The following is a 27,852-nucleotide window of genomic DNA, read 5'->3' on the forward strand; positions in this document are numbered from 1 at the left end:
TTATTCTGCAGCAGCGAGGTGATAAAGCATGGACCTTGTCCCGTGTTGCAACAAGTTTAGAAATCATCACTTTTTATGCTTTCTTTCCTGTCAACTCATTTGTTGCTTCACATCTTCCTCAAAGACATGACTTTCATTTTTAGTCGTTCTCACTCATCAGCTCCTTGTTTCAGCAACGCTCAACCACTTTTGTTTCCTTTGTTCATGTTTTTAAAAAGAGCAACAGGCGTAAAGGACATAATGTCCTGGAAACCACTTCCTGTTTTACATTTTTAACCGTCAGCTCAGAAATATTCAGGTTGCACAGTGTGCATCTAAAATAAGAGCCACATGAAAGTATTCACACCCCATCACCCACTCTGTGCAACATAATTCAGTGACAGACCAACACCTCGCACAAAATGATTCACAGTTTATACAGAAATCTGAGGAGTGTGGTGGACATCCTGACTCTGAAGAACCTCCTCTGGCTGCAGGTCTGCTGGGTTCCACCAGCTTTGGACGCCTGCATACTTTACTTCTTTAATTCTAACCCATATATCTGCTCTAAACTAAACCATCCCAGAATATCTCTGGCTGCATGTTCAGGTCTCCTGCAGCAGGATTGCTGTTCCTTGGTCTTCACAGCAGAGCAGCGTTTCTACTCAGGTTCAACTACACAGCTGGACTGAATGAAGGTTTATTTAAGGGTGTCGTAATTAAGGCGGATAAATACAAATGCCAGCCGTAGTTGTCAGATTTTACCTCTAAAACATGTTAAAACACATGAAGCTTTTTCAGTTTCTGTACTTTGTGTCGGTCACATAAAATCCTGATAAAGTACGCTAAAGTTTGTGGTTGGAGTGAGATGAAACTGGAAAGGTTCAGGGGTGTGAATACTTTAGCAAGACCAAGTCCAGCTTCAGGTTTTACAGCCAGAAGAAAAGGCCTTTGCACCTTGCTTAGCTGAAACTGGTCCGAGTGAATCATCAGGACTGAGAAACGCTGCCGGGTCGCCGCTCCGTCGTCTTCTAGAAAACAAACTCCTGAGAAATTAAAGCTCTCACAAGGACTTTATTGGCTTTTTTTCTTAATTTTCAAATATTCAAGTACATGGATGTGAAAGATCCGGGACACAATCAGTGGTAAACGCTTTCTAAAAGAAATAAGCCTTCACGGTGTTCCTTGTACGGCAGAGTTCCCCTCAGGCTAAGACACGTAGATCACTTGTAAACATGATACAGCTTCAGGTTAGGATTACAAAAAGTGGTCTGGTAGAAAAATATCTTCTGTCAAAGGTTTTCTCTTCTATGAAGATCTTCAAGAAGGACCTCACAGTATAATCTGATCTGAAAAAGGAGCAACACACAAAACGGTCTCAGGGGGTCAAAGGCCTTTGGTTTTCATGAAAAAGACTAAAAACGACATTAAAACAAGCAGAAAAGTCCTTCACTGCGCAGCCGCAGCAGCCGCAGCAGCATCAGTCCACCGCCTCCACCCTAAGCCGCTACAATCAGGCGTCGCTCCTGAGGTCGGCGGAGGCGCACAGCCTCCTCTGGACGAAGTGGACCAGCACGATGAGCAGCATCTCCGAGGTGCTGCTCAGCGCCACGATGAAGGGCGCCTGGGACGCGAAGTCGGCCTCCAGCCGCCGGAAGGACAGCTGCATGACGGCCAGAGCCAGCAGGCTGTTCTGGACGCCCACCTCGATGCTCACGGTCCTCCTCTGCGGGGCGGCCAGGCCCGCCGCCCTGGCCAGGACGGCGCCCACCAGCAGCCCCAGCACCGGCACCGTCACCCCCACCGCCACGATCTGCGGCTGCACGTCGGCCAGGATGGACGCGCCCATCTGGTAGGCCATGAAGATGCCGCCCACCATGAGCCCCAGGCTGAAGGGCCGGATGAGCACCAGCAGGACGCGCGTCAGCGCCGGCAGGCGCAGCTTGACCAGCATGCCCAGCGAGATGGGGATGGCGATGAAGAGCAGGGTGCCCAGGATCTTCACGAAGGGCACGTGGAGCGCGGCGTGCACGCCCAGCAGCCGGCCGTAGAGCGCCGACGACAGCGGCATGGCCGCCGTGGCCACCACCGTGGACACCAGCGTCATGGAGATGGCCAGCGTGACGTCACCGCCCAGCAGCAGGCTGTACAGGTAGCCGCCCCCGCCGCCCGGCGCCGAGCAGGTGATGACCAGGCCCAGCGCCAGCGCTCTGGGCAGCGCCAGCAGGCGCGACACGCCGTAGGCGTAGAGCGGCATGACCAGGAACTGGGCCAGAACCCCCAGCAGCAGCGGCACCGGGCGGCGCAGCAGCCCCCGCAGCACCTCCACCTCCACCTTGCAGCCGAAGGCACACTTGTTGACGAAGATGAGGGGCAGCAGGGCGAAGAGCACCGGGTTCTCCGTGAAGTGGGCCAGGCCGCCGGACTGCAGCAGCCGGCTGGCCTGCTCGTCGTCGCCGGGCTCCACCCGGATGCTGTAGTCCGTCCGCTCCTCGATCAGAACCGGGCCGGCGCCCCGGTCCGGGCCCAGCAGCTGCATCTGCAGCGGAGCCCTGCCCGGGAACCCGGAGCGGATGCTGACCACGAAGCTGCCGGCGGAGCCCGCGGGGCCCGCGGAGCCCGCGGCGCCGCCCTCCGTCACGTTGAGCACCGACAGAACCTCCGGGTCCAGGGAGCGAACGCGCACCGTGCCGCCGTCCGCGGAGCCTCGGTACCGACTGGAGATCACGATCACACCCTCCGTGTTTTCCGGGAACTCAAACTCCTGCCACGACCCGTCCCCGATCGTCAGGAACCGGGAGCCGTTCCTCCGGCCGCCGTCGGTGCTGCTGTCCACGGTCAGGTTCCCGGTGGCCCGGGCCCGGTTCGCTGCGCCGACCAGGAGCAGGCAGAGCGCGAAGAGCCTCATGGCAGTGAGGGCCAGGGGGCGGAGGGGCGCTGCGCACACACGCTTCTCCCCGGCCAGGGCGCTCCGCAGGCGGCTACACCGCCGCCCGGCCCCACCAGCACCGGCCGCCGCTCATTCCTGTCTGGGGGACAAAAGCTCCGCGTCGCCAACCGGCTCCTCGTCTCGCTTGGTTCCCATTTCCGTGGCGCCTTTATAGCGGAACCCAGACATCACCACGCCCCGTCCGGTCCTGGCGGAGCTTCGCTGCTCAGCGGCGGCGCCGGGAATCTAACCCGCAACCCCGCCGTTGGTCTTCAGGCTAGGAACCCCGGGATGAACCTCGTCTGCGGTGCTTTTTCCTCCAGCCTGATGGAGACTGACGGCACCGGAGCTGCTTCCGGTCCGGAAGTCAAGCTGCGGCAACAACACGCGGACTTCCGCTGAGGCTCGCCAAAATAAAAGCAGGTTCAGCTCAGCGGACATGGACGCTATTTACATCATCGTCTCCTAAAATAAGTCCTGCGTCAAAGCTATGACGTCATAAAGAGTGATTCTGATAACCTGAAGCATAAATCCCGCGAGAACTTTCACCTTCAACATTTATCCTGGAAGGTTCTAGTGAGGAACAGATTAAGATGCTTCATCTTCAGATACTTCACACACCTGGAGGTTCTGGGTCATCAAACCGTAGTCCCACACCCAGGAAAGGAACCCCAGATCCGGATGCTGCCACCACCGCGTTCACTGCTTTGCCTAAAATTTATGTTGGAAATAGTGAACAAAAAATCATGGTTGGTTCTTTAAGACCGTAACAGGTTCTGCTCGGGGTTCTAGGGACACCGGGGAGAACCTGTCCCATAATCTCATGAAGTCAGTCTGAAGGATTTTTTCCTCCCATTGAAGGATTTCCATCACAAATTTCAAGGAGTTAAGAGATTTCACAGATTAACATTTATTCTGCAACAATCAAAAACTCTCAATAAAGGGTTAGGGTTTTACCTTAGTTAAATATCTAACTTTAAATACACATTAATAAATTGGAAGCATTTATTTTTAAAGGATTTTCCTGTCCGACCAGTCTAACAATGACTATATTGATGGTGGCTAACCCACATAGTCACAGCTGTGTGTGGGTGGGGCAGCCAGGGATTACCAACAGAGCAGGTGGGTCACGTGGTTCACAGTTGAGGAAAATTAATCTGGTTCTGAGGGAACATCTAGAGATCATTTCTGTCACAACTGTTGAACAGATGCCTGATGTTTCATCATGTGAACTGAATCTAACCCCTAACCCTTTACTTTTCCACCAATACAAACTATAAGCACCCCCTATGATGAGGTATTCATATATATATATATATATATATATATATATATAACAAATAATACAAAATGAGAATAGTTAACAATACTAAAATACACAATAATAAAAACCCTAAAAGAAAATGTATGAAAGAGAGATAAAATAATCTGCACATCTTAAGTTAACAGTCAGTGCAAACAGGTGGTTTTAACAAAGACTTTAAAGTGAAAAGCGACTGGGCTGTTCTAATACTCAAAGGAAGACAGATCCAGAGTCTGGCTGCAGCCTAATGCTCGGTACCCTCTAGTTTTCAGCCGTGATCTCGGCACTAAGCCACTTGATTTCCTGTTGAACGAACTGGAACATGGACCGACAAAAAAGACAGAGGGGAACTGACCCATTCACACATTTAAAAACCGTTAAAATCTTGAAACGAATCCAACAACTGACTGGAAGCCAGTGCAGTGAAGCTGACACAGGAGTTAAATGCTCTCGCTTTTTGGTGCCTGTAAGTAAAGGAGCTGCAGCGTTCTGATCTACCTGCAGGCGATGAGCGGAGGCCTCATTGAGCTCACAATACAAAGAGTTGCAGTAATCCACACGACATGTAATGAAGGCATGAATGGCACGCTGTAGAGCAGCATGAGGAAGATATGGCTTCACTTTACTTAGCAAACGCACCTGGAAAAAGCTCGATTTAACAACTGCGCTTATTTGCTTATCAAATTTAAAAGCGCTATCCTAAACCACACCAAGGTTTCTAGCAGACTTGTGACAGTAGCTGTGTCATCAAATGGATTTCCAAACACAACCATTTCAGTTTTCAGTCATTTAGCATTAGACAATTGTGGCACATCCAGTCCTTCACTTCTATAAGGCATTCAAACAGAATGTTCAAATTTCCTGAATTTAAAGGCAAATAAATTTTCAGATCATCTGCAAAACAAGGAAATGAAATGTTATGCCTTCTAAACCCAAGTGGCAGCAAATACAAAGAAAACAGTAACGGGCCCAAGATAGAACCCTGCGGCACTCCATGACCGAGTGAGGCAGCATCAGAGGTAGAAGGACCAAGACGCACAGAACAAGAGCGGCCTTCCACGTCTGATTTAAACCACTGTGAGGCACTACCTTAGTTCTCAAGGTTCTACCTTAGTTCTTGGTTCTCAAGGCGTGAAAGAAAGATTTTATGATTGACAGTGTCAAATCAAAAGCTTCCAGGATCAACAGTTAACAAAAGATCATTAAAAATTATTTAAAGTGCCATTTCAGCGCTGTGGCATTGCTTAAAACCAGATTGATATTTTTCTAAAATATAATTTGCTTCCAAATGAATTTAAATTTGCTCAAAGACTAAATTTTCCAGTATTTTAGACAAAAAGGCAATTTAGAAATTGGCCTAATATTTGCAAGGATCAAGGTTTGCCTTTTTAACCAAATGGTTATGTTTAAAAAAGCCTGTGGACAGTGAGAAATTTACAATTCCTAATAAATAAGGCCCAATCACACCAAAACTGTCTTTAAGCAAATTTGGTGGAAGACAGTCAAGTGGGCAATTAGAGGATCTTAACTTATATATAACATAGGGCTGGACAATATAGGACAAAAGCATATCGATAAAATAGAAATCATATTGATCAGTATCGATAATTATCAACAAATTCAGCCCTGGCCATTTTATGCTGTTGCTTAGCAACCTAACTCACAAACATTGAATTCAAACTCAACCCTTTATTCAACCAACTTTTTACCAAAACTACAATATTTTAAAAAAGAAAAAAGAACGTGTGCTCTCTGAACTCTCTCAAGGGGGCGGAGCTTGGTTCCTGGGTCTGCGTTGTGATTGGTTGGGAGGATGTAACAATGTAATATTAATCGATATTGCCTAGAATACAAAAGGAAGGAAAACTGTTATTCTATTGAACTTTTTATTGACCTTTTTTTCTATCAATGATACATATATTATTATTGAATTATTGTCCAGCCCTAATATAACATCAGATCACTGAGAGATCACGGTCTCTAATCAGAATCGGTTGAGTCCCTAATAGCAGAGATCTTATGTACAAAAATATTTTCACACAAAGTTTGCGAAAATACAGCATTACTAGTTTCAACATGATTCCCGTCTATTTATAACATTAAACAGGACTTTGGGTCTGTTACTATTTGTCATATACTCAGCTTTTGAACACTTTACTGTTCTCTGATAATTTGCCCAGCAGTTCCTTAAAATGTCCAGAGAAACATGAAGTCTGGCCTTTTTCCACCTCCTCTCTGCTCGTCTGCAGACTCGCCTAAGCGCACGATTGGAGTCATTCAACCATGGCTCACATGGAGACACCACCACGGCACACGGGGGTCTGCTGGAGTCCTAGCTGTTCTGGGACCAATGCACCATCAGGTAGGCAGTCAACATCGTAATGTTCTGGTTCTGAAAAACTAAATCAACTGCTGACTGATTAACGATCCATCATTCTAACTAATTCAGGAGGAGCCAGTTCAACATTAGATTGGACGTGAAAAAAGTGCAGCTATGGTCACATTAACCCCTTCATCTAAATGATCCAAGTTTACTTCTAAGGACAAAACAAGATTACATATATGACCCATTTAATGAGTTTTTCCAGAAACATGCTGATCAATGTTAAAAAACAAAATCTGCAGCTTCATTAAAGAGGGTCCTCACGGTGACCAGAAATAAAAACCTTCCTCCGTTGGTTCACTGACGCTAAAAAGTCTTAACCTGACCCTGGCCAGATGTATTTCGCTCCGCCTAGCTTCACTCTTCCATCTGGGACAGATCCATAGGAATTGCCTTTACTGAAGGCTGGGCCTTATCAAAAATCCTTGCATATGATTGGATAAGCCACTTGTCTGTCATCTTTATCGACGTGCTATTTCAACCACTCACACCGAAGCTAACCGTGACGCTGATGAGAGCTACGCAGGAAAAAACAAAACAAAACAGCCAACAAAAGCCTTCAGAGGCGTTCTCTGATGTTCTTTTAATGAAACAATATTAGGTAGACTGGACAACACGGAAGAAATAGCATCATCAATGTTAACGCTTGCTTCCTCCATGCGAGCCGCCATTGTTGTCTGAATCAAACCAGTCTCACGGTCGCTTCTCCACTACGTCACATCTATGAAACTCCTGCCCTGCGTCCTGATTGGCTAGACAATAAAATTGGTTGGAGAAATCACTCTCTATGGGAGATGTCCCAGGTGGATGTGAAGCTAGGCGGAGCGATATTAATCTGGCTAGAGTCAGGTTAAAAAAGTCTGCAAAGTCATCAAGAAAAGGACCATCTGGACCAGGGGTCCATAAATTACAACATCCTGGTCTTTAAATGCCAAAGACTTCCAGCATAATCTTACATGTGTGATGAAAGCAGAGGAGATTCAAAGCAGGATTTAATCTGTCCCCCTCCTGGCTCCAGTATGAAATGAAAGGTCCAAATTCTGCCTGATAAAATTCTGAATGTGATGATGCTGAAGTGACGATGTGCCCTACCAGTGGTGCTTCTGGGAACAATGGATGGGGCCGAGAGGATCCCGGTTGATTGGGGATAGAAGAGTTGACAGAGAGCAGAGGGCGGGGTTCTCCTCCACACCCCCCCCCCCTCTGACTGCTGGCAGAGTTAAACAGGGAGAGACTGGGACAGGATGAGGGCTGAAGAACAGCCTCTGCTAGCAAACAGCAGCAGGCGGAGGAAGCTGCAGCCTTCAGCCGGGTCCTGCAGGAGTGGCTTTTACCCTGCAGGGTCCTGTGGCCATGACTGAAAAGCAGTTGGAGGAATGTTTAAACTGTCCAACTGTACGTCTGTCTTCCACCGTTCCACTGGAAGACTCCATAGATGCAGCGGCTTACAGAAGTATTCACGCCCCCTGAACATTTCACTTATTGCCGCATTACAAACATAAACATATTTTACTGGAATTTTAGGTGAAAGATCACAAAGTGGTTTACAATGGTGAAGCAGAAAGAAAATTATACATGATTTATTTCTTTTTACAAATAAAAAACTGAAAAGAGCATTGTGCAAAAGTATTCAGCCCCCTGAGTCCTTTGTGGAACCACCGTTGCTGCGATTGCAGCTCCAAGGCTTTGTGTCTCTGGCAGCTTTGCACGTCTACGGACCTTTCTGCCCGTTCTTCTCTGCTAAACAGCTCCAGCTCAGCCTGGTCTGGACTTTGACTAGGCCATTCTAACACATGGATATGTTATAAAGTGTTCTATTGCAGCCCTGGCTTCATGTTCAGGGTGGTGGTCCTGCTGGAAGGTGAACCTGCGCCCAGTCTCCAGTCTTTTCACACTCCAACAGGTTTTCTTCCCAGGTTTCCCTGAATACGGCTCCATCCATCTTCCCTGCTGAAGCAGAGCCTGATGCTGAAGCAGCGCCTGATGCTGAAGCAGAGCCTGATGCTGAAACAGAGCCTGACGCTGAAGCAGAGCCTGATGCTGAAGCAGAGCCTGATGCTGAAGCAGAGTCTGATGCTGAAGCAGCGCCTGATGCTGAAGCAGAGCCTGATGCTGAAGCAGAGCCTGACGCTGAAGCAGAGCCTGATGCTGAAGCAGCGCCTGATGCTGAAGCAGAGCCTGATGCTGCCAGCAGAGCCTGATGCTGAAGCAGAGCAGAGCCTGATGCTGAAGCAGCGTGTCTGACGGGGGGACGGTGCAGTGGTGGTTCCTCTCCACTGTAGCTTTACAGTCGGCCGTACTCTTTCCGTTTCTGCGTGAAGGACTGAACAGAAAGCTTTCTACAGCCTAAGCTGCTGTAAACTTCTCCACCTTATCCTGACCTGTCTGCTGTGTTCCCTGGACTCCATGACGCTGTTTGCTGCCCAATATTCTCTGAAGCTCTGAGGCGTCACAGCAGCTGCATTGCTACTGAGGTCAGATCACACACAGGTGGAGTCTATTCAGTCATCAGCAACCATCAGGCAGCTGCTCGCATGCAACACTTTTACACACGGCACATTTCAGTTTATTTGTAAAAATGTTTTAAATCATGCATTATTTTCTACTTCACCAGTCTAACCACTTTGTGTCGGCCTTCCACATCTATTTATATTAGTATAATATTTCTGTATTTTATTGTTTTTTATTGGTGTACAGCACTTTGGTCAATGGGGTTGTTTTTAAAACGCTTTATAAATAAACTTGTATTGTATAAGATTCCAATAAAGCACATTCAGAGCCGTAGTTTAACACACCTCTCTGCAGCTTCTGTACTGTTACCCACCCATTATCCTATTGAGACGGTGTCTTTCCCACGGCCAAAACTTAACAGATCAAAAACTGATCTAAATGGAACAAATCATAAAAATCTAATAAAAAAAATCAATACGACTCACCTTGAAACAAAAAATAAAACAATTAAATGTGGTCTATTAAATATAAGGTCTCTCCCTCCAAAGACTTTGTTAGTTAATGAATTGATTTCTGATAATCAGATTGATTTATTTTGTCTCGCAGAAACCTGGCTACAAGAGGACTACGTTAGTATAAATGAGTATAAATCTGTAGAATGACATCCATCTGGCGAGAGTCGGTTAAGCATCATTCGCTTCATGACTTAAATTCACAGGCAGGAGGAGGAAAGCAGAGTCACTGTTAGCGACAACCTTTCTGGTGTATTTCTAGAGATTTTTACAGGAATACTGGAAGCTTGGGAGTCTGATTCATCTGTTTACTCAGAGCTAACAAGGGCTTGTTTTTACACTTTCTGATGATTCATAAAGCAAATGTTGTGATCTGGCTTGTGTTGCAAATGAGATCATTAGCAGCCACGATGACTAACCCAAAAGCAATCTCCCTGAGATGACAGCTAAGCACAGGATCAGCAGCCGTTATCCTGCAGGGAGCGAACAGCAGATGGAAGCTGCACCAATACGGTCATTAGAGGAACTGCTGGGATCTTTCACACGCCACAACATTTATGAGCTTCATAAAGCCAAACTTGCAAGTTGTGGCAAACAGAATCCCAACTGATAAACTTTATCATCTGCAAGAAAATATTTTAATCCTCCTACTATTTGTATTTTAAAATGAAATATTTGGATCACTGTTAGAATTTGCTCATTTTGAGAAGCACATTCAGTTTTGGGAAAACATTAAAATCTACTTCAGTCACAGATAATCAGAAATTTAAAAGGACCAAAACAATAATATGAACGTTTTTCAGGTTTCGGTGCTTCTTGGTTTCTAAAGACTAATGCTGTGTTCCAGTTACCTGGGAAATTGAAACCAGGAGCTGGGATTGGCGTAGACTGAGAGAACGGCGTTCCAGTTAACACCGTCGAAGAAGTTGGGATTCAATATAGTGACGGCCTGGAAAGCTGTTTCTGTTCGTAGCACCTCTTATAAACGCTGTTTAAATCTGTACTTTTAATTTGTTTGGCGAAGAGTTGCAGCCGATAGACGTAACATTGATTGTCTTGTCAAATAAATCTGTTTTCATCACAGCCAACTGCTGTTAAGGCGAGGAGCTGCCATATTGAATCCGATAATCGGCCTTAAAACATTTCTCCAACTTTCTAAGTGGAAAGTCCGACTTCATGGGCCGTTCCAGTTGATTCTTCCAATCCGAAGTTGGGATTTCCAATTTCCGACTGTAACTGAAACGCAGCATAACAGACATCTACTTAAACACAATGTTCTCTCGTCTTTCCCTTGATGAGTTTCTGAAAGAAATTCCCTGTGTGACGTCTTATGTCCTAGAAAAACAGAGAGAAGTTTCTCAACTTTCTGATCACCGTAGAAAAGTAAAATATACAGGAATATTTGTGACCAATCAGCATAAATGGTTTCTTCCCGAGTTTGGAGGCTCCTGTAACTGGCGGGTTGCCGGTTCGAACTCCTGCTGCGAGGATCTCAGTCGTTGTGCCCAGCGGCTCCAGGGCAGGAGTGAATGACTGCAGTGTGAAGCAGTTTGATAAAGCGCTGGACGGGACATTCATCAAACTGATCAACAGACAAAAATCAGGTTCCTCTACTCGTCATACTGAGAATCACCTGTGTGGAAGAAATTACTTTTGTCTACAAGCACACCTTCACGAGGGAACACAAAGTACTGAGGGACAATGACAGCAGGCAGAACTTTATTTTTACAAGATAAATATATAAAACCAAAGTGCTGAACAGTCATGGGAGTTTGAGTATAAATAAAGCCTCTCAAAATACTAAAATGGATGACAAATAGGAAAGACAGCAATCCAAACCCCAAGAAGCATCCTGATACAGATATTTCTGGCTTCACCTTCCTCTCACTGTGGTGAACACCATCACCAGAACTTCCCAGGTGAACAGATGTTAAAATAGGACCAGAGGTGTTATTCAGTGTAATTCTTTAGGAGGTGGACCAATCTGAGCTCATAATGAGCATCCATCTGAGGTGCTAAACATCCACCTCTGACAACCAAGGACTCCAAAACAAGGACATCAAGAGGCTAGCAAGAATTAAAAGGCAGCGTATGACTGAGGGCAAAGGAGAATGCCTCGTTTTCATTACCCAGCAGGCTGCTCTCTATAGGCACTGAAAGAAGAAGCACCTATGCAAGCACCTGCATCCCAAAATAAGGCGTTTAAAGCATAAAATCTGAATGCAAGAAAAATAATTAAATAGATGCCTAATAATAAAGTCAAAGTGGGATTGTCTTCTGTTTTGTCCTCATTGATTCTGGGTGAATCTGATGAGCACAGAGGGATTAAATCTGTTATTGTTAATAGCATCTGGTCACATCTGGAAACATTTAACCAAGAACCTCACCAGAGATCAATGACTGTCCCATAAACAGCAGAGCAAATCAATTAAATTCTTTGTACAAAAACATATTTTACAAATGTTGATTACAAAGTTTATACTCAGATGCCTGCGATGGGAGAGGAGGCTGAAAGGAGTGAAGAGGAGACGGTAAGCCCAGGATGTGTTTGGACTCTCAGAAGCTGTTTCTGGCTGCTGTGTGTTTTTATAGGACAGGATAATCAATACACTCATTAGCTTCTCCCAGCAGCACCAGTTCAATAGAAACACATTTAGCTCCAGTCATGGCCAAGCGTACAAAGTGCTCTGCCTCCATGCAGCTGGTGGTCTCCTCAGCAGCAGCCTTCAGTTCCTCAGCGCCGCCAACCTGCAAGCAAAGGGTTCATGTTTCAGCTTTCTGACTTCCAGGAAATGTTTCTGACTGTGGAGGCATCAGCCACCTTCTACGCTCTGTAGCCGAGATGTTAGCTCATCAGGACTGGCTCAGGGATAGCTTCTTACTGTTAATCACAACGGAACCTATTTCTCTAAATTCATACATATCCTGATCATATTGATCATGTGAAAATAAATGCAGCAATTTCTGTGCAATCAAATACACAAAGTGAAATTAACTGCTTCATATCATGTTTACAGTCTTGACTGCACCTGTCTGTATAGATTATTGTTTCTGTTCCTTTTATATGACGCTAGTATTGCTTTTCAAGCTTGTTTTAATTTGCACCAAAGGGAGTTGTGCTCAAATTTCGTTGTAGCCACGACAATAAAAGCTATTCTATTCTATTTATGCCGGCATAAAACACGTGCATGTGTTGCTGCCCTCCTCTATGCCCAGGGTTAAGGTCACATCTACAAAGCTTCCCTGTTCCCGGTGCAGCTGGTTCTGGGAGGATGGACCTCCATGTGCTTAGAAACAGCAGCGCTCCACCTGCAGGTAGATCAGAGCCTCCAGAACTGACAGAGACACCTGGACAGGTGAGGAAACGTCTTCAGGAGAACTGAGAGAAAGTCCTGCTGCCTCTGATTTAAGTTTACTGATGACCCGGATCACTGCAAAGACTTTAGGATGGGAAGCGAAACGTCTTCAGCTTCAGAAAAGAAGTCCAGTTGTTTTATTTTTTAACCTTTTATTTTTTTTTAGGTTTTTATGGCACTAGTGGCTCGTTTTTCATACAGTCGGCTGACAGGAAAGGGGGTAGAGACATGCGGCAAAGGTTGGACTCTAACCCAGGGACTGAGGGACTACATGGGTCGTGCGCGCTAACCACTGCGCCACCGAAGCACATACTTTTATGTATTTATGAAAGACATACTTGATTTTTGTTAATAGAAACACCAAATTAGTTACACACTGTCCCTTGAAGTTTTTTAACAGACTTTATATCTGTAAGGGTTTTTAAACACTAATGGAACATTTATGATTGTGTTTTTTGGTCTGCTGGTTACACCAAATATAGCTACGAGTCCCTTAAATAAGCACCTGATGGTCCGATAGCATTTGCCGCCGCAACTAGCCTCCTTAGGAGACTTGCTACCAACAACTTAAACGTAACTACGGGATGTTTAAACATAACGCATCGTCTGACAGTGCTACGAGCGTTATTACAGCATTAATAGGGAACATTAATGTTGGTTTTAGTTGTATTTTGTGTAACTCAAGAGAAACCCACCAAGGGTTAGGGTTGACCCGAATGTGCCCAACAGTCATCTTCCCCTAACAGCACCCTCATTTTGGTTAAAGTTTGGGCGTTGCATTGTTGCAGAGAAAGCATCCTCTAACAATAAATGAGTCATGAATGCCGTAGCTACAGTATCTGGAGTATAGCATTGAAAAATTGTGCTACTTGAGATTTGTTCTTTCTCCTGGATAGTGGGAAAAGATGCATTTTTCTTAAACTGCTTCTCATCCAACTTGGGGTAGTAGTGGTTTTAGGGGGAACGGTTGAACAGTGGCCAGAGAACAGGGCGCCTGCAACGTTCTGGGTTAGAATCCCACAGACTGCCACTCTGGGTCCCTGAGCAAGACCCTAACCCCAGAAAGCTGCAAAGCAGCAGCCCACTGCACCCCGAGGAACGGGTTAAACGCAGTGGATGAGTTTCATTGCAATGTGTGCTGTAATGAAAATGAAGATAATAATTATTAAGGTTGCCTTAGTCATCTCACTTCTAATTATTAGAACTCTATGGAAGTGTTCAGTTTTAGAACTTGGCTGATGTTCTCCAGCAGTGATGGAACCACACATGAAAACAGAGCCGTACCGTCGAGACAGCTGGTCCTCCTTCTCTTGGGCCCGTGAGGTCTCTCCGCCCAGAGAGGTAGCTCCAGCCGGCAGCTGGTTGAGCTGATCCATCACCTCCAGGCCGCTCTGCTCTGCAATCTGGTGGATCAGATCGTCCACCTGCTCCTGGGGTGTGGTCAGTGTCATTGCTGAGCTCATGGAGTCCTCCATCACCTGGTGCAGGTATGAGGCAGGGCATAAAGCAGCAGATGTGTTGAGTTTTTGGAGCAGGAGAGCTGGAAGGACTCAGAGGTACAGAAACTACAGCCACTCACAGAGGTGTGGACGTCAAGGTTCTGAACCTGGCTTTCAAACTTATCCATCACAGCAGAAACTTTCTGTAGATCCATGGAGTTCAAAGCTTTGTCCAGTGCTTTGGTCACCTGGCCCATACTTTTAGTCACCTAAGGAATAAAAGACATGATTTTACAAATATACAGTCTGGCCAAAAATAAAACTTTTAAATTTAAGGGTGAAGCAGAAGTTTAATTGATCCATGTTAGCATCTGCTGGTAAGACACGGGGGTAACTTACTCCCTTCATGGTGACCGCAGTCTGCACTTTAGAGGCCACCGCATCGACTCGTGACGCCATGCGCAGCCAGTTAAGACCTTCATTTTTTTTCCTGATGGCGTTCTCAGCATAAACTCTGGCACATTCCACATTTTTCTGCTGCAAAGCCTGTTGAGAAAACATCCTGTTATTCATGTAGTATAATGATGTAAGGTCCTCCTTTAGTGTGGATTAGTGGGTTGCTGTATGTTTATCTCCTCATTAATCCTTAAGGAAAACAGCTTTTTATTCAGTTACGAAGGCGAACTAAGGGCTGCAGCTCTGAAACAGCCATAACCTAGGCTGCTGTTGTTGAGGTAAAGCTGTGCTGCCACCTGCTGGCAGGTCTGTGCAACACCCACCATAGATGAGGGTCTTCACATAAATCACAGCTACTGAACACAAGTTGAAAACATGCATCAAATCTAGCAAAAGAGAACAAAATAATAGTGCTTCCTCTTTGGTGCATCCAGATAGAACTTGGCGTCTGATGCTGATGCCAGTTATGAACCTTTGTCTGACTGGCATGAAGGAGCAGAAGAGACAGCGCTCAGTGAATTACGTCATGAACGCAGGTTATTGCACTCATCTGCCATTGTTTCTATAAATAAATGCACAGATCCATTCATTAACAATTCATAGGAGAAAACAGCAGGATATAAAAAGTGATGATTCCCATCTTTACATCTTTACTGTGAACAATGATTATAGATTCCAGTGTGATAAATAATAGAACAGAAATATCCTCTATTGGGAAAATTCGGGTCTACCAGCAGCAAAGTAAAAGGCAATCGAACAGACAGACCCCAGTCTGTCCTGGTTGGTAAAAGCACCTCAGCAGCTCCCCCAGCGCTGCGTACTGAGCCCACTGATGACTCTGATGAGCCAGAACTGCCCTGCAGGTTCAGTACGAACCACATCATGCAGTACGCAGACGACATGACGGTGGTGGGTCTAATCAGGGACAACAGTGAACTGGCCTACAGGAGGTCCAGCACCTGGTGAACCAAAACCATCCTGAATGTCAACTAAACAACAGATCAATGTTGCCTTCAGGGAAAATCAGCCAAGTCGTCAAGCCCCCATCGATGCTGCAGTGGAGCCAGTCAGCAGCATCAGATTCCTGGGTGCAGATCACACTTTAACCAAGTCCCAGGTCCAGTTTTTTTAGTTCATTCATCCTTGGAGTCATTTCATCCAATCGCTGCTGCAAGCTCTCACCTGTACAGAAAATATTTGTATCATCTGCAAACTAAACAACTGAAATACTTTTGAAACCTTACAAATGTAATTAATGTAGAGAAGTGTTTTGGTCCCAATACTGACCCCTGGGGGACACCACCATGTCCAATCATAACAACTGATAATCATCTATTTGCCCAAATAGCTGCCTACTGCTTAAGTAGCTCTTCGTCCACTCCAGAACCATCTCCTTTACAACATAATGCTCCAATTTCCTGATTAATATGTTGTGATCAATTGCATGAAATGCTTTTTAAAATCAACAAATAGACTCACTGCAAACTTGTTTTTATCTATGGAGCTGATGATTTCCTCTATTAATCCCAAGACTGCCAATGCTGTGGCTCTCAGGGATCTAAATCCATGTTGACTTTCAGAAAGTAGTTTCTTTATCAATGAAATTTTCCAGTCTGTTGAGGAGTTTTTATAAAATCTTGGAAAACTGTGGCAGGAAAAATGACAGAAACAGGCATTTAGTTTGTAACCTGACTGTCTCCAGATGAATGTCGCTGCGCAGAGCTCCACACGGCAGCATCAGGAAATGTTGTAAGTGCAGTTTTAAGATTAGATAGACAAGTACTATCTGTAATATTTCAGATGCAAAACAACTTTGGACTTTTTGAAAAACAGAAAAAACCCTTGAGGGATCCAATTTAAACCCCCCTAAGTAACATTTTATCTTAATATATCCTCGTCTAAATCCCTGTTGCGTTAATCTAAGTGATTATGAGACGGTTGAGGGGTCTGTCATCTCCCCCTAGTGTCTCTGGCTGAAAAATCAACCTCGCAACTTTCCATGCCTCCAACACGGAGGCGGTCTTGCGGCTCTGTTGTCGCAGTAAGACGAACAGCTTTACGGCAGCCCAGTGCAAGGCCACTGGCATCAACAACAGTGTTACCAAGTCTGCTTATTATAAGCAACGCCTGCCTGGTTTTTTAGGTCACTATGAACACGAGCTATTAATAGAGCCGGCCACCATCCGTCCGCATACACACATCTCCCTCTCTCCGTCTGATTAGCTGCTGCGAGATGCGCGCTGTAGCTGTGGGGAGCAGGTTTACGACAGGGCTATCTTCAAAAGGTCCTGCAGAGGGAGCACCACTCAAAAATGACTTTAAGCAGCAGGCTGTGGATTTCTGGTCAAGAACTGTTTCTATTGGAAATACATCATACAATGGATTAAATAAATGCAGATGTCCAGTTTTCCTGAGGGTTAAGGTTTACCGTGGTGAACCCACACTTTGCTCGTGTGTTTTTTGTCACGGAAACAAATTTGCAAAGTCATTGCAGAAGTTGTTGAACCAGATTTCAGGAGGAGAGCGATTAGTCATGCTCTTGACAAAAGTAAATGAGCTCAGGGAGTTAACGTTGTTTTTGACTGTCACAGAAATATAACTGGCTGCCTAAAAAGGACCCACGGTTAGTTGAACAGGTTGGCCCAAATATGTTGTAGTTTTCCTATTAACTTAAAAATTGCTGTTTGTGACACGTAAAAACTCACGATTACTTCAAAAGTTGTATATTCTTTGTTATATTTTGCACCCATGGAGGTCGCCATTTTTTCACCTGCGCAATGCATGCTGGGTTAATGACGTGATTAGGTCCTACTGGACTGGAGCCTACAGAGGAAGGCTAACATTACCCAAGTTATTTATCATATTGTGTTTAAGTGATAAAATAAAAAGTCTCCATCGCTTTCCACATGAAAAAAAACAAAACAGAAGCGCGCCGTTGGAAGAAGACAACTTCCAAAGGACCCACATTTGTGCTCTCAGCACATTTCTCCAGAAGACTTTGAGTCATTTTACCAACTAAATTGATGACAGCAGGTGGATGTTACCCTCGCAGACCAAAACCTGAAAGGATCTTGCATGGAGGAGGATTAGTGAGGAAGCTGGGATGTCGGGTAAGGCATCAAAACCACGGTAAAAGTTGAGAAAAAGAACAGGGTAGCTCGTCCCAACGTGCGTCAGACTGGTATGACCTGCTTGTATAAAGTGGTTGGATTTGGCTAAACAGCCAACGTTAAATGGAGTAAAAAGGAGGAGAAAAGCGAACTGGACAGAGGAGCAGCACCTCTGTTCACACAGCTCTGGGAGGAGAACCCATCAGGCCGGGTTCTCGTCAGCTCACTTCTACGGAGCACTGATAATAAAAATAATATTTTATTTAAATCGCCTTCCAGAGCTCCCAAAGGATGCAGGCGATCTTTAACAGATGTGTTTTGAGTTTAGATTTGAAGTGAGAAAAAGTGTCAGTATTGTGGATGTCTGGAGGGAGAGAGATTCAGAGTTTGGGAAACTTTAATATTTTTCCTGAAACGATGTCACTAAGTGGATTTTTTTTGACAGGATCAAGAAAGAATTTGAAGAGGTTTAAAGGATGTGAATCCCACAGCATCGGCTCTTTCTCAGCCACAAACACTGGAAAGCTGTGAAGACTGAAATATGTCAGCCGCCAACATGTGTTCACATCTGCACATGTTAAAAATGCCAAACAGGTCATACTTTGCTTATTTCTCACAGAAAATCTAAATATTTAGTGACTTGCATATGCTACTGATTAGAATGGTTCAATCAAAACACTAGATCAAGTTATTGGTGATTGCTTCTGGTTCTTTGTTGTCTTTTATTGAAGACAACATATGAACCATTTCCATGTATGCTTTATCTAGTGTTGAGATTTGACAGTAGAAATGAAGAGAATAACGACACACGGAAGCAAGCAGAAGAAAACGGGTAAAATATGGAACGAACAGAAACCTGAGGGAGCATTACATCTGATCCTAGCCCTCACCTTCTTGACTTTTGCCTGCTCCTTTTCAGACTCCTTCTCTGCCTTCTTTGCCAGTCTCTCAAGTTGCTTAGCTGTGAACTGCAAGACAAGGAAGAAGGGTGGATAATATATGACAGCTGATGAACTTTTAGCTTGTATGTATGGTAGAGATCAAACATCTCAAGGACATACCTTTAGCTGAAAGAGCGTGTCTGGGGAAGACAGAGCAAATAATGGGCATTAATAGGAACTGTAAAACAATAGATGGTTCTAAAAAGTTCAAAATATTATGTGCAGTTCTTTTCCAAATGTTAAAGTCCTAATGACGGCACAAATAATGTCTGGGTTCCAGTGAAAGCTTGCATGACTGAACTGAGGAATCTACACAAGCATTTCAGATTTGGACTGTTGTAACATAATTTAACATCCATACCAACTGTAGGCAGCGTCAGGGATTTACCAACCTTTGCGTGCTTTTACTGCATTTCTTTCTATTGCATACTGGTACTTTCTTATATTTAATTAATTCTCTTATTTTTTGTGGAGCCTAAAAGAGAGGTTCATTCCACTCTGTTAAGCATAATTAGACATGCAGAGACCTCTGAATCCTAAAACTGGATACAAGTCTCATCTTTTTTAACATCCAGCTGTAGAGGTAAGCAGAAAAAATACCAAATCCATAAACAGATGGATCATCAATTTCTTATATTTTTTAATAACTTCACCACTAATACTGATATTAAACTCAACAATATTTATGAACATTCAGCAAAACACCATGCATCTTGTGTGGACATATTTCTGAAACATTTCTATGTACGATGATGAAAGTAAATGCCCTGAAACACAGACCAATTGTGCACTTTGTTTTGTTATGACAACCTTTTAATGTTTCAAAGAACACCTTAAAAATGTTTGGACACCCCCTCTTATTCAATAGTTTGTCTCTAGTTTTATTCAGCCCTCCAGGAAATCCTGCGAAATTAGCTATGTTTACAGGGAAAAAGTAATTGAAAAAACAAGTGTCATGTAAACACCCCAATGGGAATATTGTGATCAGATATCAATCGAATAAGAGAGGGAGTTTATGCCTGATAATCTGATCAACGTGCAAATAAACGCTGGTCAGGATCAAATTATTCTGAAAGTGGCAAACTGACTTGAGTGTGCATGTGCAGCCGGCGTCACCGTGACGTACTAAGAGTTGCTAAACTATGCAATACTGCTTTTAAAAACAAACACATCCAGTTGTCAAAAAACCAGCAGGCGAAAAAAACTGCAGGTTTTGACAGATTTAATTTGATCATTTGATTAGATATCGCCATCTAGCGTCAAAACAGAAGATGTATTTATGCATTTATACTTTAAAACGTCTGAAAGCACAAAGTAATGTTTTGCATGTCTATTTATTGACTTAGTTTTACCTGTTTCTGAACAAGTAGCAACCAGTTATGCTTTTCAGCTGCTGATAAAAATTGTAAATAATTTACAATAAGGAAATAGTTGTGAAAAATAACAAATGTCTTTATTACTTTTACTTCTTTTCTGTACGAAAAGAAAACAATGTCACAAGGTGTTATCATTAATGAAATCCACACAACATATATTTTCCATTAATTTCTCATTTGTGGTAATACCCGCTCTGCTCAATCCTCTCACATTTCAGTTCCGCTACGTTATTCCCCTCAAAACGATCGCTTGTTGCAATTTTTTTTATAATTTTTAGCAGTAAAGGCAAAAACAGTGAAGGTCCCTTCATTTTTGATGACGCAGTTATGACACAGAGGAGCAAGTTGATGACATCACCCATAGCGTCCTAATTGGACTCTTGTAACCTGCGCACTGGAACCCTTAAGTGCACTTCCACCACTGAGCTATATTATCCACTGGAGTGCTGATTTTGCCGAAAAACTGAAGCCAATGGCCGCCATCTCTCAAGTATGTGTATATGTATATATGTATACATATATGTATACATATGTAAATATATGTTTTTGTGTATTATTTATTAATGTTATGTGTATTATTTATAAATGTTATGTGTATTATTTATAAATGTTATGTGTATTATATATATATATATATATATATATATATATATATATATATATATATATATATATATATATAAATAAATAAAATGCAAAATATTTCAGCACATGACTTTCTCAGTACTTGATAGTTTTAGAACATAACAAAAGTATATGGCATTAGGCATTTTAAAAGTTTTAAGCCCACCCTGAACATGAGAAAATCCTCGTTATTCGATGCTGTAGCGCACATATTCCCTAGTTACTGGAGGGAAATAGGGAGTACCAATATGGCGGCTGGTGGCTTCACAGCGACTCTTTTTAACAGCGGCTATTAGCACTCCAGTGGATAATATAGCTCAGTGACTTCCACCAGGTGCTCACTTCATTTAAGTGCGCAGGGTTTAGTGAGAGTATTGGGACATTTCCACTTTAGGGGCTCTCTGAAGGCCTGAGATGCTTTGTGAATAACTTTTTTCACAGGAGGTAAAATTCTCAGAAAAATCTTAAAATTCGCGAAATTCTAAGATTGTTCCCAAAATGACGTCACTAAAAGCTATTTTAGTCTGAGCATTCTTTATGAATACTGGCACTGATTTCTAAGGAAAAATAATTGTAGCTCAATATTTGGCAGAGAGTCGTCATTGGTTTTACTATTAAAAATCTGCTGTTTCTTTAAGTTTTAGTGTGTCACGGTGAAAACTTCAGGAAGTGTCTGCTTGACATTATGTCATCCAACAATCGTCAGCTGCCATCAATAGTTTCAGCGACAGTCGGAATAACCGGAACAAATCTGGGATCAGTGCCGGAGGTTCGGTAAAAGTTGGAGCAGAACGTTAAGGAACCCAAACAGCAGCTAAACTGCCTCCAACACGCAAGCTAACAGCAGCTACCGGTATTTATATTGACAGAACCAGAAGAACAGGGTCAGAACCGGGTTCTGTCCACAACACGTACCCTCCATGTCAACAGGATGTCCGACAATAATAGATGCTGTGTTCCTCTTGTTTACTCAGCGAGCAGTTCTGGACCTGGGCTGGTTATCCTTCTTCCTAGTTCGACGGTTGTTGTCTTCTTCTTCCTCCTCCTCCCACTCCTCTTCTTCTCTTCATGCTGTTGGCAACCAGCGTGGAAGTGCACTACCGCCCCCTACTGGACAGCACGGAGTAAATCCAAAACCAGCCCAAAAAAAAATAATTAAATACAAGACGATTATGAGCCATGCACGATTAAATATTGGCCTTCTGTAAAATCTTGCATAGTAAACCCAGGTAAAGAAAAATAATTTTAAATGGGGCGCATTTTTCTGAAATAGATTTGTAATATGTTCGTAAGTGGATGTACTCATTAAAATTATTTTTAAAATTCAAAATACGTTTGCTGTAAAATTTATTTTCATATACATTATAAAAAATATATTTGTAAAATACAACTCAAATTTCACAGGAATACATTGAAAATATATATTTTCAAACCACACTTGCTAATAAAGAATTCCCATTAAGTGTTATAATAATAATAATCTGTTAGTGATGCGCGGGTTGGCAGTTCGGGTTAACCCCTGAGGAATGACAGTGTCTGCTGGCTGTTGTCTCTACTGCGGCTCTCCACAGCACTTTATTTCAGCCTTAAGATAAGATAAGATAAGATAAGATAGTCTTTATTGATCTCACAATGGAGAAATTCACTCGTCACATCGGCTCATACAAGAAGGTGCAGAGAAGGAAAGGTGCATTCAGTTATATACAGTGAATCTTCATATATACAATGGATCAAAAAGAATACCAAAAAAATAAGAATACAAAAATGGAAATAGGAATGTAAATGTCTCATTTACATTCTTAGTGGTCTATATATATATATATATATATATATATATATATATATATATATATATATATATATATATATATATATATAAACATATCTATATACTTAAATATATACATATACCTATACGCCTACATACATACGTACCTACGCGTATATACGTGCATATACATTGTATACATTTGTACATACATACATACATACATACATGTGGGCTGACTTATGTTCAGGTGATGATAGCAGCAGAAGTCACTACATCAGGATTATTGCACGTGTTGTAGTACAGTGTATTAAATAGATTATTGCACCTTGGTTATTGTACATTAATTATTACAGTTATGGTCACAGTTGCAGTTATAGTGCAGCATTGTAAAGTCTGATAGCAGGAATGAATGACCTGCGGTAGCGCTCCTTTTTACAGACAGGATGTCTAAGTCTGTCACTAAAGGAGCTGCTCAGCTCCTCTACAGTCTGGTGCAGGGGGTGGAAGGTGTTGTCCATGATGGATGTGAGCTTGGACAACACCCTCCTCTCAGCCACTTCCTCCACAGAGTCCAGAGGGCAGCCCAGGACAGAAGTGGCCTTCCTCACCAGCTTATTCAGCCTCTTTCTGTCCCTCTCTGTGCTGCCAGGAGCCCAGCAGACGACAGCGTAGAGGAGGGCTGAGGCCACCACAGAGTCATAGAAGGTCTTAAGCAGAGGTCTGCTCACTCCAAAGGACCTCAGCCTCCTCAGGAGGTGGAGGCGGCTCTGGCCCTTCTTATACAGAGCGTCTGTGTTATGAGTCCAGTCCAGTTTATTGTTGACATGAACACCCAGGTATTTGAAACTCTCCACAGTTTCTATGTCCTGCCTGTCATGGTTTGTTTATCGAACTCAGGACGCACACACGGGACTAAAAGTTTGAGTCTTTATTGAAACAAGTATGCTGGGTGGTGAGTGATGAAGACCGGAGATTCAGGACTGCAGAAGGTCAGGGATGAATGTGATGGCAGGAGCTGACGGCCCGGAGTGAGAGAGTCACAACTATCCAGGCAGCAGGGAAAGCTCAGTACTGCTCGGCTAGCAGGCCCCGTAGCCACAACAGGTTAGCAGTTCATTGGAGACACCAGGGCACAGAGCTGAGCTTCTCCTGGGCGGCTAGTCAGGTTAGCAGAACTTGAGAGGCACCAGGGCACAGAGCAGAGCCTTTCCAGGATGGCTAGTCCAGTTAGCAGTTCTCTGGAGACACCAGGACACAGAGCAGAACTTCTCCAGGGACAAACAGCAAAGTATGAGTCTATAGAAAACTGGCAGGACTAACCTTAAACAAGAAAAACAAATCTTCCAAGGCAAAACGGGGACTGGCATGGAGAGGTGTGGATTGATGACGGCCCAGTGCTGAACTGAAGGCAGAGGGAGGTTTAAATAGAGCACTTCACAGGTGGAACAAGGGTCTGGCTAATTGACTGGTAAATGATTATCAGGTGTGACTGACTGCTGAGGAGGTGAAGTGAAGATTGACAGAAAATAACTGATGACTGAAAACTAACAATAAATAAAGTCAAACCTAACCCAAAAGAGATGAAAAAATGAAACAGAAAAACAAAGCCAAACCAAAACTCAACCATAACACTGCCCCTGCACTGTAACGAATTGCTGTAAAAACCACAGCATGAGAATACAGCCATGAGGCTGGATTTTGAAAATACAGCTCTTAGCTGTAATCTGGAAAGAATATCGAATTTGCTTGGACCGTTGGATCACGGGCATAACCTTACTGTAAAATTTAAATATACAGTTGCATTGTGGGAAATTAACGGCCGGAGACCAATGTTTGCAGGGTAGACGCTGACGAACGCGGACGCAGAAGGATTTTCTCTGGTTAAGTACTTTTTGCAGTTTTTTTTGTCAATTAGTGGATAAAAATATATGTTATGTGATGATACTGAGCTTCTCACGCATCTATCAAATTTTTGCTAAAGTTATCCCCGGTTATTTCTAAGCTAGAATCACGAGCACCACAAGTACACACGTTTTAGGTCTGTATTGGCATTTATTTTTTTACCAAGAATATGCCGATGGTGACATATTTAGCTGAAATTAATATGTATAGTGGTATTGGGGTAATTACTTCACTTTCCATCTGATAGTCCGTGACAACCGCAAACTGGCATATTCTGTGCCTAACTCTGGCACACTGCGTCTGAGACGACATTAAAAGGTTTTTTAAATGAGCCTCATCCAGACAGATGCATGTTAGTTTCTGCTTTATTTGGTTAAACTTCGTTTGTAATTATTCATTAAAATAATTAGCATTTTTACATTTATGTTCAGGCAACTGCCCAAATGGTATTTCATGATTGCGGGGTGGATTCATCCTCGCGCTGCCGTTACTCTTAATCAAATGTAGTTGCCATGCGCGACATCCACCAATGACAAACGTTTCCATCTTGCTGTCTGAAAAAAGATATAATTTTCTGAACGACCACCCTACATCATTCGTTGTTAGAGTGAGCATCTCATTCGGATGAGGACGTCAAAGCTTAGGCTGCCCTGCTGTAAGTCTGTCAGAAATCTATGTGGAAAAAATAATTTATCTGTGTTCTTAAATTTAATAACCAGTTGCTGCTACTTTATTTGAGACAAAAAAATATTGGTGTTCATTAGACATTTAATATCATCGGCGGAAAGAGTTTTATTTAGCTGGAGAAGAAAAAAAAAGATTTGCGCTTTTATTCCCTCAAATCGGTCAGAGTGCCTCAATAAATAAACGTATATCCCTAATGATTCTATAGGTTGTTTTTTTAGGTTGTGGCGCTCATATAAAATCAGATTTTTTTATTCATTTTTTTAATTTATTATTCATTTAATGTGCACCCTGGACTAAAATAAGCTTTAATTTCAGGACCAGGATGATTACCTGTCAGTTTTGCCCACATAAAACTGAATCTCTTTTTTCATATTTGAGGCACATGAGATTTCACAGAAACCTGCCAAATGTCAGTTTTAGATGTGGAATAACAACCTGTAGCATGGTGTTCAAAAACTTCAATGCTTTCAAGTCTCATTCCTACAGGTTTCATAAGCAGCAACAAGCAGCTATGGATTCAGTCCACACCAACGATTTCACCTGTCATGTTGAATATTGTAATGTGCATTGTGATGATTCAATAAGTTTCTTTTCACATTTGAAAACTCATTTAAAGGAAGGGACAAGTGTAACTTGTCCATTTAAACAGTGCACCCGAACCTTTACGATTTTGTCTACATTCACATCACATTTATCAAGATGTCACAAAAGAAGAACAGAACATAATCTGCTTGAAGGCATTGTCCAGAAAAGCAATAAAAGTGAAGGTCATAGTGAGGAGACCTCACATGTTACAACTGTGATGGGTCATTCAGTAGATATATGTAATGACCAACCTTCAAACGATGCCATGATAGAGCAGTTTGATGGTAATGCGGAAAATATGGACGAGGACTTGTTTCTTTAAAGTCTGGCACTCTTTAATTTAAAGATGCAGGCAAAAATGTTGCTTCCTTCATCTGTTATTCAGACTGTAATTGAAGGGTTCCAAGAAATACACGACATGAGCCAGTTGAATCAAATGAATGAAAAACTTGTATTGCTTGGAGTACCTGAGACAGATATTAAAAAAGTGATAGATGAAGTAAAGGATGATGATCTTTTCCGGAGTTGCAATACTCACAAACTAAAAACGGATCATAAGCGAAAAACTGTCTTTAAGGAAAACTTTAAATACTTGGAACCTTCCTCAATTTGTTTGGGGAACAATGAAGCAGGAAAGGAATGTTTTGCTCAGTACATTCCAATCAAAAAAACAATTGCTGGTCTTTTTCAGAATAAACACAAAATCTTTGCAGTCTATCTCAGTTTAGCAGACATTTTGCCCTACAAACGATCTACTACAGATCATATGCAACTTGTTCTTCTTTGCAGAGACCAAGATTTCCATTACTTTGGACAAGACCTTGTGCTGGGAACACTGGTGAAAGATCTGAAAGATCTGGAGGTGTATTATTGTAGGTGATAACCTTGGCTCTAACTGTATTGGCGGTTTTACTGAAAATTTCAGCACCAGCCGTTTCTTTTGTAGATTCTGCGAAATAGAAAAAAAAAGCATTTGAAACTGACCCACTTTCAACTGGACCTGCCAGAACTGTGCAGTCATATGAAAATAATGTCCTGGCTGAAGACCCAGATCAGAAAAAAGGAGTCAGGTTTGACTCACTGTTCAATGAGCTAGCAAACTTCCATGTGTGCAACCCTGGCTAGCCCCCGTGCATTGCTCATGATCTTTTTGAAGGCATTGTTTCCTATGATTTGGCCCTCTATATCAAACATCTTGTAAAAGTTGATAAACAATTTACATATGTGGACCTGAACAGAAGAATTGATCAATTCAGGTACCTTGGAAATGATGCACATGATAAGCCAGCTGAAGTCAACCCCAGCAGTGAAAAAGTTGCAGGACATGCAGCTCAGAACTGGTGTTTCCTCAGACTGCTACCTGTCCTATTTGGAGACAAAATAAAAAGCTCAGCAGAGAATGATGTGTGGCAGCTTGTTCTACAGCTACGACAAACGGTGGAGTTCATTTGTGCTCCAGCTATTTCATCAGGTCAGATTGCCTACCTAAAAGTCATGACAGAGGACTACTTGTACTATAGAAAGAAACTGTTTCCTGACCATTCTCTGAGGCCAAAGCACCACTATGTCCTTCATTATCCAGAGCTGACTTGTAAATCTGGGCCACTCATTCGCTTGTGGACACTTAGGTTTGAAAGCAAACATACATATTTCAAACAGTGTGCAAAAAAAACTGCATAACTTTAAGAACTTGTGCTCCACTCTGGCTGAAAGGCATCAGCTCCTTCAGGCTTCCTGAAGTGCTGGCAGCCTGTTCCCACCTACTGTAACTGTTGAAAGGGGAACTGATTTTGATCTGGCTGATTACAATGATGACATCAGAGATGCTCTTGCCAGTCTAGACTGCCAGCCTGGTCTGATTTCACACCAAGCAAAAGTGAAAGGGACAACATACAAGAAAAATATGTTTCTTGTGGTGGATCAATGTGAGGAAGGCATTGTCTTTGGAGAAATCAAAGCTATTCTACTTAAAGAAAACTCTGTTTACTTCTTAACAGAATGCTACAGCTCTGTAACACTCAGTGATCAAGGCCTTTACTGCCTTACCA

General features: G+C 43.0%; 2 protein-coding genes across 2 annotated transcripts; both read right to left on the minus strand.

Annotated features, from left to right (window-relative positions):
• Window positions 1–1,033: 1,033 nt before the first annotated feature.
• slc10a3 (solute carrier family 10 member 3) lies at window positions 1,034–3,363 on the minus strand. The gene has a single exon (XM_021320498.2). It carries the CDS (start codon window positions 2,885–2,887, stop codon window positions 1,493–1,495), a length of 1,395 nt encoding a protein of 464 aa, XP_021176173.2. The 5' UTR covers window positions 2,888–3,363; the 3' UTR covers window positions 1,034–1,492.
• A 7,886-nt stretch (window positions 3,364–11,249) lies between these two features.
• chmp1a (charged multivesicular body protein 1A) lies at window positions 11,250–21,924 on the minus strand. Its single transcript, XM_012870464.3, has 7 exons — window positions 21,775–21,924; window positions 18,980–18,999; window positions 18,809–18,886; window positions 14,752–14,898; window positions 14,493–14,621; window positions 14,198–14,391; window positions 11,250–12,305 (listed from the first exon to the last, which is right to left on the minus strand). The coding sequence occupies exons 1-7, from the start codon at window positions 21,779–21,781 to the stop codon at window positions 12,284–12,286; spliced, it is 597 nt and encodes a 198-aa protein (XP_012725918.1). The 5' UTR covers window positions 21,782–21,924; the 3' UTR covers window positions 11,250–12,283.
• Window positions 21,925–27,852: the final 5,928 nt, after the last annotated feature.

Source organism: Fundulus heteroclitus, chromosome 2 (assembly GCF_011125445.2).
Source record: "Fundulus heteroclitus isolate FHET01 chromosome 2, MU-UCD_Fhet_4.1, whole genome shotgun sequence".
NCBI lineage: Eukaryota > Metazoa > Chordata > Actinopteri > Cyprinodontiformes > Fundulidae > Fundulus > Fundulus heteroclitus.

Excerpts from the sequence above, each read along its gene's own strand:
- chmp1a (XM_012870464.3), bottom strand. Across the intron at positions 14,392-14,492 it reads ACCTTGACGTCCACACCTCT|GTGATGGAGGACTCCATGAG; the intron begins GTGAGTGGCTGT and ends TACCTGCACCAG. Across the intron at positions 12,306-14,197 it reads GAGGACCAGCTGTCTCGACG|GTTGGCGGCGCTGAGGAACT; the intron begins GTACGGCTCTGT and ends CTTTGCTTGCAG.
- slc10a3 (XM_021320498.2), bottom strand. The coding sequence starts at position 2,887 with ATGAGGCTCTTCGCGCTCTGCCTGCTCCTGGTCGGCGCAGCGAACCGG.